Source organism: Schistocerca nitens, chromosome 12 (assembly GCF_023898315.1).
Source record: "Schistocerca nitens isolate TAMUIC-IGC-003100 chromosome 12, iqSchNite1.1, whole genome shotgun sequence".
Classification (NCBI taxonomy): Eukaryota; Metazoa; Arthropoda; class Insecta; order Orthoptera; family Acrididae; genus Schistocerca; species Schistocerca nitens.
In genome coordinates, this window is record NC_064625.1 from 10,900,775 (window position 1) to 10,915,653 (window position 14,879).

Here is a 14,879-nt window from a genome sequence, read left to right on the forward strand (position 1 = left end):
TAATCATCAAAATTCACTGAAACTTCTATAACATTTAATGGCTGGTAGCAATAGCAATAAAGGGCCACATTAAAATTAGGAGCAATTCAAAAGACTACTATCTAAAAGCCAGCGACTCAACGTAAGATAAGATGTGAGATAATTCATCATCATGAATGACAGGCAAATTGTAATTTAGTGAGGATGCAGGCAGATAACGACGCACAATAACGCGCAGTAGTCACAGGCTAAGAAGCCAAAAATGTGTAAACTTCTATCAAAAGAGGACATTGGTCGAAACTTGAAGTCCTTACTATGGGAAATGGGCAAACTCCGTATAGCAGCTAAGTCTGTTTAAGGACTATCAAAGCAGTGGGGAAAAAACTGACTCAGTTAAGAAATACAATTGTGTAACGTACAATGATGAAAAACCAGAAGGAGAAGGAAATGAAACTGGACTCAAAAAAGAAAAGTTATCAAAAGGGTTCCCCGGTTAAGTGAAGTATGTTCATTCGAAATGCCCGGCGAATCATGGTTAATGCTGCGTTTTATTTGTATTTCTTCTAAAATATATAAAACGAGACCCTTGTGTTGAGTACTAGACTTTTTTTGCTTCGAATGATCGTTCCTGTCATATCCATAATGTTAACCGTTCCTCCTGGGACATTCTGTATCTTTTTCGTGCACCACTTGATATTACCCTTACGGATGAAATTGCAGTAGTGAAAATAAATAATTTCTGCAGTTAATAGAGAACTCATATGTTTCAAAACAAAGCTTCATGGTTAGTTTGACTGTGGAGATGACAATTAAAACTTTACTTGTCATATTGGTAAAAGTAATAGGAACTTTGAGAATCTCTTTGACTGTCTGAATAAACCGGTCTGTTACCTTAAGTTTCGGACCATCGTACCTACAAAGGGTGAACATTAATGAAACCAACAAACTGCAGGGACGGATTCCTGACTGGAAATAGAGGGAAATAGGTACGTTGATAATATGTCCGGAAATGCATCGCTGCCACCGTAGATGCCACTGACGAATGACCGTTCCTCTGAGCGCGTGCCATGTGTTCATTGTGTGTCGCAGGCTGTGTGATTGACGCAGCGTACTGTAAGCAGCAGAACAGTCCGGTATCCATGTCGGGAAAGAGCCGAGATGGTGTCTGTGTGCGGCCAACTGATAGAAGGCGGCACGGCTATACCGTAACAAGTACCTTCACAGACACCAACCATACTACACGACACTTCAAGCCCTTACTGGGCGTTTGTGTGATCATGGGTGCTTTCAGACAGATGAAAGTGCAGGGAGGTGGCGGACTGTGCCTACACCAGATTTGGAAGATCAGCATCTAGAGGATGTTGAGATGAACCCTGGTACAAGCTCCAGGCAAGCTGCCCCAGCACATGCAGGATACCGTACTGTGGCTTACAAGCCACAGTACGGTTTTGTGTATCCTGCATGAGAACCGCTGCTATCCCTATGACCTGCAGCGAGTGTAAGGATTATCAGCAGAGGATTCCCCTTTGCAGGAAGGGTTTTGTCGATGATTTTTTTGATCAGACCATCACAATGATGGGATTTATGTCATCTCTTCACCGGTGAAGCAAACGTAACCGGAACTAGCATCATCAATCTGCGTAGTCGTCATCTGTGGGCTCCAGGCCATCCTGGGGGAGTGGCTGAGGCGTCTCACCAGCGTGGGTTCAGCTGCAGCACGAGGGCAGGGATTCTTGGCGACCACATACTTGGACCGATTATTCTACCACAATGCCTCGATGGAGGAACGTACTTGGACTTCCTGCGGAATACTCTGCCTAGACTACTCGAGAAGGTGCCTTTGGCAATACTACAGGTTCCCAGAATGAGATTTTCACTCTGCAACGGAGTGTGCGCTGATATGAAACTTCCAGGCAGATTAAAACTGTGTGCTGGACCGAGATTCGAACTTGACACCTTTGCCTTTCGCGGGCAAGTGCTCTACCGACCGAGCTACCCAAGCACGACTCACGACCCTTCCTCATAGCTTCAATTCTGGCGGTAGAGCACTTGTCCGCGAAAGGCAAAGGTCCCGAGTTCGAGTCACGGCTCGGCACACAGTTTTAATCTGCCAGGAAGTTTCAATACAACAGGTTATGTGGTTTTTGCATGACGGAGCACCACGCCACTTCCGCGTCACAGTTCGCTGACACCTTAGCAACCGGAGCCGCGCGGGGTAGCCGAGTGGGCAAAGGCGCCTTGTCACGGTTCGCGCGGTTCACCCCGTCAGAGATGCGACTCCTCCCTCGGGCATTGATGTGTGTGTTGTCCTTAGCGTAAGTTAGCTTAAGTTACATTAAGTATTGTGTAAGGTTAGGGACCGATGACCTCAGCAGTTTGGTCCCGTAGGATCTTACCACAAATTTCCAATTTTTTTCTTCTTCCCCGGACGCTGGATAGGACGCTGAGGTCCTGTAGGATGGCCTGCTGGATCACCGATCATAAAGCCCCCTTGGATTTTTACCTCCGGATTATCTGCAAAACTTTCTGTACGTTTAACCACTTCCTGATGTGTAAACGTTCCAACAGTATGTTCACGACACCTGTGATGCTATTCGGAGAAAGGCCAGAAACTGCGAAAGGGTGCGGCACTCGATGATGAGATGTGCGAACGCGTGCACTGCATCCCACAGCGTCTCCATCTACATCTACATCCATACTCCGCAAGCCACCTGATGGTGTGTGGTGGAGGCTACCTTGAGTACCTCTATCCCTTCTATTCCAGTCTCGTATTGTTCGTGGAAAGAAAGATTGTCGGTATGCCTCTGTATGGGCTCTAATCTCTCTGATTTTATCCTCATGGTCTCTTCGCGAGGTATACGTAGGAGGGAGCAATATACTGCTTGACTCCTCAGTGAAGGTATGTTCTCGAAACAAAAGCCCGTACCGAGCTACTGAGCGTCTCTCCTGCAGAGTCTTCCACTGGAGTTTATCTATCATCTCCGTAACGCTTTCGCGATTACTAAACGGTCCAGTAACGAAGCGCGCTGCTTCCAGTTGCCGACCTGCTATATTGTAGCTAAATGATAAGGGAGCTTTCTTTCTATGTATTCGCAGCACATTACACTTGTCTACATTCAGATTCAAATGTCATTCCCTGCACCATGGTTAGCACACTGGACTCGCATTCGGGAGGACGACGGTTCAATCCCGTCTCCGGCCATCCTGATTTAGGTTTTCCGTGATTTCCCTAAATCGTTTCAGGCAAATGCCGGGATGGTTCCTTTGAAAGGGCACGGCCGATTTCCTTCCCAATCCTTCCCTGACCCGAGCTTGCGCTCCGTCTCTACTGACCTCGTTGTCGACGGGACGTTAAACACTAACCACCACCACCACCTGCACCATGCGTCAATTCGCTGCAGATCCTCCTGCATTTCAGTACAATTTTCCACTGTTATGACCTCTCGATATACCACAGCATCATCCGCAAAAAGCCTCAGTGAACTTCCGATGTTATCCACAAGGTCATTTATATATATTGTGAATAGCGACGGTCCTACGACACTCCCCTGCGGCACACCTGAAATCACTCTTACGTCGGAAGACTTCTCTCCATTGAGAATGACATGCTGCATTCTGTTATCTAGGAACTCTTGAATCCAATCACACAATTGGTCTGATAGTCCATATGCTCTTACTTTGTGCATTAAACGACTGTGGGGAACTGTATCGAACGCCTTGCGGAAGTCAAGAAACATGGCATCTACTTGGAAACCCGTGTCTATGGCCCTCCGAGTCTCGTGGACGAATAGCGCGAGCTGGGTTTCACACGATCGTCTTTTTCTAAACCCATGCTGATTCCTACAGATTTCTAGTCTCCACAAAAGTCATTATACTCGAGCATAATACGTGTTCCAAAATTCTACCACTGCACATCTTTTGTGACATGGATGCGATGCAGCTCTGCACTCCGTTTGGTACGATTTTCTGTCATTCCACGCACGCTGTCCTTTTCCGGACACATGTTTTCACGATCCTTCCTCCTCCAAATCTAGTCACGAATACGTCCCTACAGTCTGTCGTTCACCCTGTATAAGAAAGGGAATAGGCATCCGGCACGTAGAGTTGCCAACTGGGTTAAGAATCGTAGTCGTGCTGACGGTGACTCACCAGACGCCGTTGAGGAACCTGACGAAGATGAGGAGCGGCAGCGAGGGCATGAGCGCCGCCACCACCGAGCAGACGAAGTCGAGGGCCAGCGTCAGCAGCAGCACGAGGCGGCGGCCGCGCGTGTCCGCCACGAAGCCCCACACGTGCGAGCTCACGATCATGCCTGCCGCACCAAGCACAGCGCACTGAGCTGCCCTCAACGGCGAGCTGTACCTACGTGTAGACTGAAGAGCCAAATAAACTGGTACACCGGCCTAATAACATGCTGGGTCCCCACGAGCACGCAGAAGTGCCGCAACATCGGAGTGGCCTGGACTCGACTAATGTCTGAAGTAGTGCTGGAGGGAACTGACACCATGAATCCTGCAGGGCCGTCCAAAAATCCGTCATAGTACGAGGGGGTGGAGATCTCTTCTGAGCAGCACGTTGCAAGGCATTCCAGATAAGCTCAATAATGTTCATATCTGGGGAGTTTGGTGACCAGAGGAAGTGTTTAAGCTCGGAACAGTCTTCCTGAAGCCACTCTGTAGAAATTCTAGGCGTGTGAGGTGTTGCATTGTCCTGCTGAAATTGTCCAAGTCCTTCGGAATGAACAATGGACATGACTGGATGCAGGTGATCAGGCAGGATGCTTACGTACGTGTCTCCTGTCAGAATCGTATCTAGACGTATCAAGCGTCCCATATCACACCAACTGCACACGCCCCACACCGTTACATAGCCTCCACCAGCTTGAACAGTCCCCTGCTGACATGCAGGGTCCATGGATTCGTATGGTTGTCTCCATAAATGTACAAGTCCATCCACTCGGTACAATTTGAAACGAGACTCGTCCGACCAGGCAACATGTTTACAGTCATCAACAGTCCAATGTCGGTGTTGAAGGGCCCAGGCGAGCCATAAAACTGTGTCGTGCAGTCATCGAGGGTACATGAGTGGACCTTCGGCTCCGAAAGCCCATATCGATGATGTTTCGTTGAATGGTTCGCACGCTCACACTTGTTGATGGCCCAGCAGTGAAATATGCAACAATTTGCGGAAGGGTTGCACTTCTGTCACGTTGAAAGACTCTCTTCAGTCGCCGTTCGTCCCGTTCTTGCAGGATCTCCGCAGCGATGTCGGAGATTCGATGTTTTACCGGATTCCTGATATTCACTTCATCGCTACCTCCGAGATGCTGTGCCCAGTCGCTCGTGCGCCGACTGTGACACCACGTTCAAACTCACTTAAATCTAGATAACCTACCATTGTAGCAGCAGTAGCCCATCTAACAACTGCACCAGACATTTGTTGTCCTATATAGGCGTTGCCGAACTGCAGCGCCGTATTCTGCCTGTATCTGTATACGAAAACGCATGCCTATACCAATTCCTTTGGCGCTTCAGTGTATATTTCCTTTCAAATAATCGAGCAACTATTCATAGATATTCAAATCCTTAACTCACATTGTAGATTGAAATGTAAAACATATTGTGTGAACCACAGCATTCTCTTAAATAAATTAGAGTATTATGGTGTCACCAGCAATGCTGCGAAATGTTTGAGTCTTACCTAACTAACGGGAAACAAAGGGTGTCGTTGCAAATTACCTGTGCAGTAAGCAGTCAGTCTTCATGTGATGGGGAATTAATTACATGTGTTGTTCCTCGAGGTTCCATCTTGGGTCCATTTCTTTATCATGTATACATTAATGACATTAATGAATGCAAATAAGGCAAATATAATGGCTTTCAAAGGAAAGAATCAAGTCAGATAGAACATAATAATAAATGAGAAAATTTTAGGATACCTATCCCATTTCAGTTGTCTAGGATGTAATAACGGCTTTTACTATGGCAAAGACATTGAGAATAAGATTAATAAATATCAAGCTTTTGCGGAACATCTGGAAGACTTTTGGGAAGAAAAACAAGAAAGGAAACACAAATGAAATTCTACAATGTTATGGCTGTACCTACTGTTGTATATAGATCCAAGTCACGGACAGTAGCAAAAATAAAAAATAAAAAAAAACGTACACCCGCAGCGGAGATGAAATTTATGAGATATGTAAGTTGCATAATAAAATGGATAAAATGAGGAATGAAGCAATATCTTCTCAGTTAATGACAAGATAAAAGACAATAGAATGCAATGGAATGATACTATTGACAGAATGACAGGCAACAGGTTGTCAAAAAAGATGATGAGTTATCGACCGACTTGGAAGAGAGAGCTAGGTAAGAGGTGGGTGGGTGGAAGGATGCATGGATGGATGGATGGGTGAATGATTTCAGCACCTAATTCTTGGAAGGAGATGATGATGGTGATGAATTATCTAGCAAAATAGCTGCACAGTCACACCGCCTCTAGTATCTTAGTACGAACGTCCCTCACGGATGGATATTTACGACATTTCAGATTGCACCACGCTTTACCTATGTAGATGGTTCCGCCGAGGAAGCCCTTCTCGAATGACGTCATGTCGAAGTCGCACTGCGCCGCCGGCGTGACGTAGGCGGCAGCCAGAGACTCGAAGATCATCGAGATGAGGCAGAAGCCGCACACGGCCAGCAGCGTGTAGTGGAAGCGGCCCTGACCTGCCGACACACACACACACACACACACTGCACACACATTGCAAACTCGGCACTTGGACTTTACGCAGAAATATTCATACAAATACCTGCAGCAAATAATTAAGAACTCATTATCCGTGTTTGACTGGTATTTCCTCCATTTGATTGTACAACAACTTTATTATATATCGTATTGGTTAAAAACAGTTTTGGTTGCAATTTTAGTTTTTTTTTAATTTTTTTAAAATTTTTATTTAGGCACCTTCAGGTTGATCTTATTTCTTAAAACGATCCTTTAGACAGTGTAGCCAAAGGGCATCGTCGAATATATCAGGTCAACATCGCCTTCACTAAACCCAGTAAAAACTTTTCTAGATGGTCGCGAGTGACTCCAAGATGTGCATAACGCGTTCCCGTTCTCAGGAGCGAGTAACAGTAATAAGCTTACTACCTGAGGCCCATCTTATTCTGTTACTCGCTCCTGTGAACGGGAACGTGTTATGCACATCTTGGAGTCACTCGCGTCCAGCAAGAAAAGTTTTTACTGGGTTTAAGGAAGGCGATGTTGGTCTGATGTATTCGACGATGCCCTTTGGCTACACTGTCTAAAGGATCGTTTTAAGAAATACCAAATTAAGATCAACCTGAAGGTGCCTAAATGAGGCGAAACGCGTAGTTGAAAAACAAGAAAAAAACTAAAATTGCAACCAAGACTGTTTTTAACCAATACTATTAAGCACTGGTTTGCTATATGCCACGTATGGATTGGAAGAATTACTATATATTACTATCATGATTTTGGCCATAAGCTATTATCAAGTACAGCTATGTTGGGTATAACTGGCCTTTGTTAAGTGATGTCAAATGAAACACCTTTCAACCGTCTAGTTTCCAAACTTACACACATCCAAAAAAGTTTTGCATCACCCCGCTTCCCAGAACTCCTGAATACAGACGTTGATTGTGGATAATGTACCACAGACACAGTCCCTTTGACTGTTCAGAGATGTCACTAAACCCGCCCAGAGATATAAACAACAATGCATGAGCAGCGACTATTAGACGGAGGGGGTCCGGCAGCCGATCAGTTCCAGTCATTCCACCAGGAAGGAGGTACACGGCTCGTGTTGTGTGTAGTTCAAGCATGCCTAGAAGGTCAATACCGCGGCTCGATCGCGTCCGCATAGTTACTTTGTGCCAGGAAGGGCTCTCAACAAGGTAAGTGGCGTCTCGGAGTGAACCCAAGCGATGTTGTTCGGAGATGAGGAGATACAGAGAGACAGGAACTGTCGATGACATGCCTCGCTGAGGCCGCCCAAGGGCTACTAATGCAGTGGATGACCGCTACCTACGGATTATGGCTCTCAGGAACCCTGACAGCAACGCCACCATGTTGAATAATGCTTTTTGTGTAGCCGCAGGAGATCGTGTTGCGACTCAAACTGCGCGCAATAGGCTGCATGATGCGCAACTTAACTCACGACATCCATGGCGAGGTCCGTCTTTGCAATCACGACACCATACAGCTCGATACAGATCGGTCTATGGCCGAATGGACCGCTCAGGATTGGCATCACGTTCTCTTCACCGATGAATGTCGCGTATGCCTTCAACCAGACAATCGTCGGAGACGTGTTTGGAGGCAACCCGGTCAGGCTGAACACCTTAGACACACTGTCCAGCGAGTGCAGCAATGTGGAAGTTCCCTGCTGTTTTGTGTTGGCATTATGTGGGGCCGACGTACGCCGCTGCTGGTCATGGAAGGCGCTGTAACGGCTGTACGATACGTGAATGGCATCCTCCGACCGACAGTGCAACCGTATGGGCAGTGTATTGGCGAGGCGTTCGTCTTGATGGACGACAATTCGAGCCCCCATCGTGCACATCTTGTGAATGACTTCGTTCCGGATAACGACAAGGCTCGACTAGAGTGGCCAGCATGTTCTGCAAACATGAACCCTATCGAACATGCCTGGGATAAATTCAGAAGGGCTGTTTATGGAGGACATAACTCTTTTCATGAGCAATAAAAAGGGCGGAAATGATGTTTGTGTTGGTCTCTATTCCAATTTTCTGTACAGGTTCCGGAACTCTCGGAACCGGGGTGATGTAAACTTTTTTTTTATGTCTGTATTTTACTTGGTGACCAGTTTCGGCGATGTACTACACCATCTCCAAGCCCCTGACCGACGTGTAGGAAGTTTCCACCTCTGTTCTGATCAAAACAGGGGCCAGCAATAGTGGTATTAATAGATTTCTGCTTGCTGTAGCGATACCTTTAAGTACAAAATCAAAGAAATGCGCGGCACAGAAGCAGCAAACATTTTCTCCAGCCAGGGAACAATTGAGCTAGACACTGCACACCAATGCAGTATTTATATGTGCAGTGCATTACACGTATCTACGATAATAACAGCATCAATTAATATAATTTTCCATCTTAATCGATTAGTATGTGCACTAAAACTAAAACTAAACCCCTCCCGCACAGGGCATGAAGACCCAAAGGACCGACCGACCGCCGTGCCATCCTGAGCCACAGGCGTCACTGGAGGCGGATATGGAGGGGCATGTGGTCAGCACACCGCTCTCCCGGCAATATGTCAGTTTCCGAAACCGGAGCCGCTACTTCTCAGTCAAGTAGCTCCTCAGTTTTCCTCACAAGGGCTGAGTGCACATCTCTTGCCAACAGCGTTCGGCAGACCGGATGGTCACCCATCCAAGTGCTAGCCCAGCCCGACAGCACTGACGGGAACCGGTGTTACCACTGCGACAAGGCCGTTGGTAGTATGTACAGTGGCTGACCAAAAAACAGTGAATGAACGGGAGGGGGAGACGGAATTAAACTTCGGAGGTTAACAGAGTATGATTAGAAAATCTAGTCATACTTGCAAAGAACTTGGCAGTATGGACCAGCTAATCGGGTATGACACCTCCTCGGGCCTGGATGTATGTCCCCTCCTGAGGTAAGCCGGCCCACAGCTGCCGTCGATCTCCCTGGTCACTGTCACTGGGACGGAGTTGTAGACCGAGATGCTCCTACACGTGTTTTTACACTGGAAACAAGTGTCGGTAGAGACGCGTTCTCTTATGTGGACGTGAATTGTCCTGTTGGAAAATGTCAGTGCGGTACTGTGACATGGGAGGTAACACGTAAGGAATGTCCGTGATGTACCGTTGAGCCGTTAGAGTTCCCTCCGCACTCCCAGTCGTAACCTGAAGTCATACCCGATGGCTCGCAGCCCCATGTCGCCACGAATAACACCGCACTGCCTCTCCCAGGGTCACCCGTGCCCGTCCAGGGCAGTGAAGAAGCGCGATTCGCCGTTGAGCACAGTGCGACCTCATTCATTAGTAGTCCGTGCCAAGCTTTCAGACCTCCCCCCCCCTCCCCCCCACTCCTCCCCTCCCTGGAAACGCAGCCTTTTGTAGTATAGCCTATGTTGTGGTGGGACGGTAATTCCCTGTTACGGCTGCTGCTAGTGTGCGACCAGCGGCGCGGGATAACACAGAATGTTGCAGACAGTTCGTTACTTGTTTTCGGTTGAAGGAGGTTACAAGATGCGGTTCTCCCTTGCTGTGGTCAGACGTGGTCCACTGGACCCTTGAAAAAGACTCAGCCTTTTCCATGCAGTCCAACATCGAGTCACCGTCACATGCGAACGCTCCAAAATAGCGATCCATTCCAACGTCTGGCGAAGTGGGGACCTACAGTGATGCCCCTTTCAAACCCTGTCACGTCGTGATTACGCTCTCCCGCACTAGCACACAGTGGCTGCCTGTCCTACACAGTGATCATCCAACGTGTGACGCTATTCGCGACACTCAAACACCCAACACGACTGGTAGTGACACTAAATACTAGTTATTTACATACCCGCTGATCTACATCTACATCTCCATTTCTACTCCGTAAGTCACCCAACGGTGTGTGGCGGAGGGCACTTTACGTGCCACTGTCATTACTTCCCTTTCCTCTTCCAGTCGCGTATAGTTCGCGGGAAGAACAACTGCCGGAAAGCCTCCGTGCGCGCTCGAATTTTACATTCGTGGTCTCCTCGGGAGATATCAGTAGGGGGAAGCAGAATATTCGATACCTCATCCAGAAACGAACCCTCTCGAAACCTGGACAGCAAGCTACACCGCGATGCAGAGCGCCTCTCTTGCATGCAGAGTCTGCCACTTGAGTGTGCTAAACATCTCCGTAACGCTATCACGCTTACCAAATAACCCTGTGACGAAATGCGCCGCTCTTCTTCGGATCTTCTCTATCTCCACTGTCAACCCGACCTGGTACGGATCCCATACTGAAGAGCAATACTCAAGTATAGATCGAACGAGTGTTTTGTAAGCCACCTCCTTTGTTGATGCACTACATTTTCTAAGGACTCTCCTAATGAATCTCAACCTGGCACCCGCCTTACCAACAATTAATTTTATCTGATCATTCCACTTCAAGTCGTTCCGTACGCATACTCCCAGATATTTTACAGAAGTAACTGCTACCAGTGTTTGTTCCGCTATCATATAATCATACAATAAAGGATCCTTCTCTCTATGTATTCGCAATACATTACATTTGTCTATGTTAAGAGTCAGTTGTCACTCCCTTCACCAAGTGCCTATCCAGATCTTCCTGCATTTCGCTGCAATTTTCTAATGTTGCAACTTCTCTGTATACTACAGCATGATCCGCGAAAAGCCGCATGGAACTTCCGACACTATCGGGCGTGTACACATACGAAGCTACTTTGTCATCAGACCATATCGTGTGGAAGTTTCGCGTTATTGTCAGGCGGTGTATCTACAGAGAGTCCCAGATAAGTTTATTTGTCTAACATGCAAAAAATTAGTTGAAGGAAGAGTTACACGGAGGTGACAAAAATTATGGGATCCCACCTAATATCGCGTCGGACTTATTTTGTTCGGTGTAGTGCAGAAAGTCCACGTGGCACGGACTCAACGAGGCGTTGGAAGCCACCTGCAGAAATATTGAGCGCTGGTGCCTGTGTAGGCGTCCATAATTGCAAAAGTGTCGCCAGTTGAGCATCTTGTGCACAGGTTGACCGCTCGATTACGTCCCATAAATAGTCGATGGGATTTATTTTGGGTGATCTGGATGGGCAAATCACGGTGAGAGTAATTGTGAGTGGAGCTGTGCGCTTGTCGAGGCAAACCACACTGCTTGGCTGGAACGTTTCTTCAAGATGAATAAAAGGCAGAGTACTGCTTCTTGAGTTAACAACTCCATACCGTTGCTAATTAATTACACTGATTGACTAAGGTTACAGCAACAACAACAACGACTTAACTTTTGAAGTGAGATTTTGAAAACCATAGAATCAGGCAAATAATAGTGAATTTTAGTTCTCTGAGTTGGTGCGTTTCTGGCGCCAGCTGCCATCGATTCTCATTTTCATCTTTGAGGCCGGCCGCTGTGGCCCAGCGGTTCTAGGCCCTTCAGTCTGCAACCGCGCGACCGCTACGGTCATATGTTAGAATCCTGCCTCGGGCATAGATGTGTGTGATGTCCTTAGGTTAGTAAGGTTTAAGTAGTTCTGAGTCTAGGGGACTAATGATATCAGATGTTGACCCCCATAGTGCTCAGAGCCATTTGAACCATAATCTTTGACTATACTTCGATCTTGATTGCTCTTCTTCATACCTTTGGCGGCGGGCATTTAACTGCAGCGCGTGCCTTCTGCCGCGACTCTTGTGTGGGTATCGGCGGTGTGAGGTGCAGTCAGGTGGGACTGAATACGTAGGCAGCACGCGGACAGGCCGAGTGGGCACGACGAAGGAGCGTGGCCGGCCGCTACGGCGTGTTGAAACGTGCAACGCCGATCCATTGCCTATGGTGATTTAGTTTTCATAGAGGTTGGAAGGACAAGTTCCTTCGAGTCTGTTACAAGCCACACAGGCCTGAATGAATTGGAGTCGTCGAGTTGCTTCGGCGGGTGGCGTGCACCTTAACTGAACATGCCAGTGTACTAACAACTATTTGGAATTGCAAGATTTTAAACATGGCTGAAACATCAACTGTTGAAAATCTTCACCGTAAATGATAACAGGCAAACAGTTACAGGATAAAGATTTATTAAAATCCTTGAGCACGGTTCAAAATGTACCTTCATCAGAAGCAAAAATACACTAAAATCACATCCTGCAGTGGAGATACATAAAACAATCGTGCCAAGCGTCTTCAGTAGTTAATTCTTGTCTTCATAATTATGTTGTGTAAGTGGAGATGATGTTTTAACTACTGACGACGCCTTAGGCACGATTGTTTTATGTATCTCCACTGCAGGATGTGATTTTAGTGTATTTTTGCTTCTGATGAAGGTATATTTAGGTATACCGAAACCGTGGCCAAGGAGCTTAATAAATCTTTATCCTGCAACTGTTTGGCTGTTATCATTTACCGTGAATATTTGGAGTTGTACTAGTTGTTTGTCACGCAACTCGGTGTCGTGACTTGATACTCGACGGCAGTTAAGGAAGTCCAACAAACCGACGTGAAGCGTGGCTAAATACGTAGCTAGGAGTGCAACGAGTAGTGCGTAAGTCGGTGTCTGGCGTTCCAAACCAGGCCGAGATATTTCTTCCATTCTACCTTGTAGTTCATTATTGTTGTTTGGCGTTTAAATGTGTGCCGAGATATTTCTTGTCATTTTAACTTTAGGACATTATTTTAGTGGTCCTTTTGCGAATTGGTTAATCAAATTTTAAGGGCCGTGACTGGCCAAGTAACCCTCGGAGGCAGATTTCATTGAAACTATTGATCACCTGTTCTCTAGACAAGATTGTTGAGCCGTGGCTGGCTAGTGTTGTGTTTTGCATTAAACCTTGGTTGCTATTCTGTGATTAGTCTCCCGCGATGATCGCGATTATGCTGTTGTCTTCTGTCTCCACGAGTGGCAGCAGCAGCGTGTATCGATATTCGCATCCTTGTACTATCTTTGGCCTCGCGCTTATAGTTTCCAGCTGTGCCGTGTGCGGGCTGTTGGTCGGTTGGCGTGGAGCAGCCAGGAAGTCTCTGTGGCGCGTAGTTTGGCCGGGCCTGCTGGCGGCGTGTGATGGGCAGTTGATGGTTGGAGTGATGACACATTATCTGCGTATCCAGTAATGCTGGCAGCTGATGGGTTATGTTTGGGGATCGTATCAACCTGTACCGAATCAAAACTGCCTGAAGATGACGCAATGAAGCGTTGAAACTGGTAGCGACAAAATAAAATCATAAGGACGGCTGTAGGCGTTTTTATTTTTTGTCACGACTGTTACGAATCGGTTACTTCAAGGACAGTCCCGAGCTGGGCGCCCTGTAGCGTGCATTCCACTGACCCCAAATCACCGCCATTTGCGACTTCGGTGGTGTCAAGCCAGAGATAATAGGAGGCTAGGATGGAAGTTTGTTGTGTTTTCTGATGACAGCTGGTTCTGCCTCGGTGCCAGTGATGGCCGTGTGTTGGCTAGGAGGAAGCCACTTGAGGCCCTGCAGACAATCTCTCTGCATGCTAGAAACACTTGACCTACACCTGAAGCTATGCTCTGGGATGCGATTTCGTATGACAGCAGGAGCAGTCTAGTGGCTATCCCACGCACCCTTAATGCAAATTTGTACGTCAGTCTGGTGGTTCGATCTGTTGTGCTACCGTTCATTAAGAGCATTACAAGAGGCATTTTCCAACAGGATAACGCTCACTCACACACCGCTGTTGTAATCCAACGTGCTCTACAGAGTGTCGACATGTTGCCGTGGCCTGTTCGATCAGCAGATCTGTCTCCGGTCGAGTACATAATGGGACGTCATCAGACGACAACACCAGCGTCATCCACAATCAGCATTAACAGTGAAACTTCCTGGCAGATTAAAACTGTGTGCCGGACCGAGACTCGAACTCGGGAAAAGGGAAAGGTCCCGAGTTCGAGTCTCGGTCCGACATACATCTTTAATCTACCAAGAAGTTTCATATCAGCACACACACTGCTGCCGAGTGAAAATCTCATTCTGGAAACATTCCCCAGGCTAAGCCATGTCTCTGCAATATCCTTTCTTTCAGGAGTGCTAGTTCTGCAAGGTTCGCAGGAGAGCTTCAGTAAAGTTTGGAAGGTAGGAGACGAGATACTGGCAAATTGAAGCTGTGAGGACGGAGTGAGAGTCGTGCTTGGGTAGCTCAGATGGTGGAGCACTTG

General features: G+C 47.2%; 1 protein-coding gene across 1 annotated transcript in view; it reads right to left on the reverse strand.

Annotated features, from left to right (window-relative positions):
- The window catches only part of LOC126215289 (synaptic vesicle glycoprotein 2A-like), a 147,032-nt gene that overhangs the window by 75,633 nt on the left and 56,520 nt on the right, over positions 1 to 14,879 (reverse strand). The window contains exons 3-4 of the mRNA XM_049941976.1: positions 6,546 to 6,707; positions 4,129 to 4,291 (exon numbers count right to left, since the gene is read on the reverse strand). Coding sequence (XP_049797933.1) covers positions 4,129 to 4,291; positions 6,546 to 6,707 — 325 coding nt within the window. The remainder of the gene's footprint in view (positions 1 to 4,128; positions 4,292 to 6,545; positions 6,708 to 14,879) is intronic.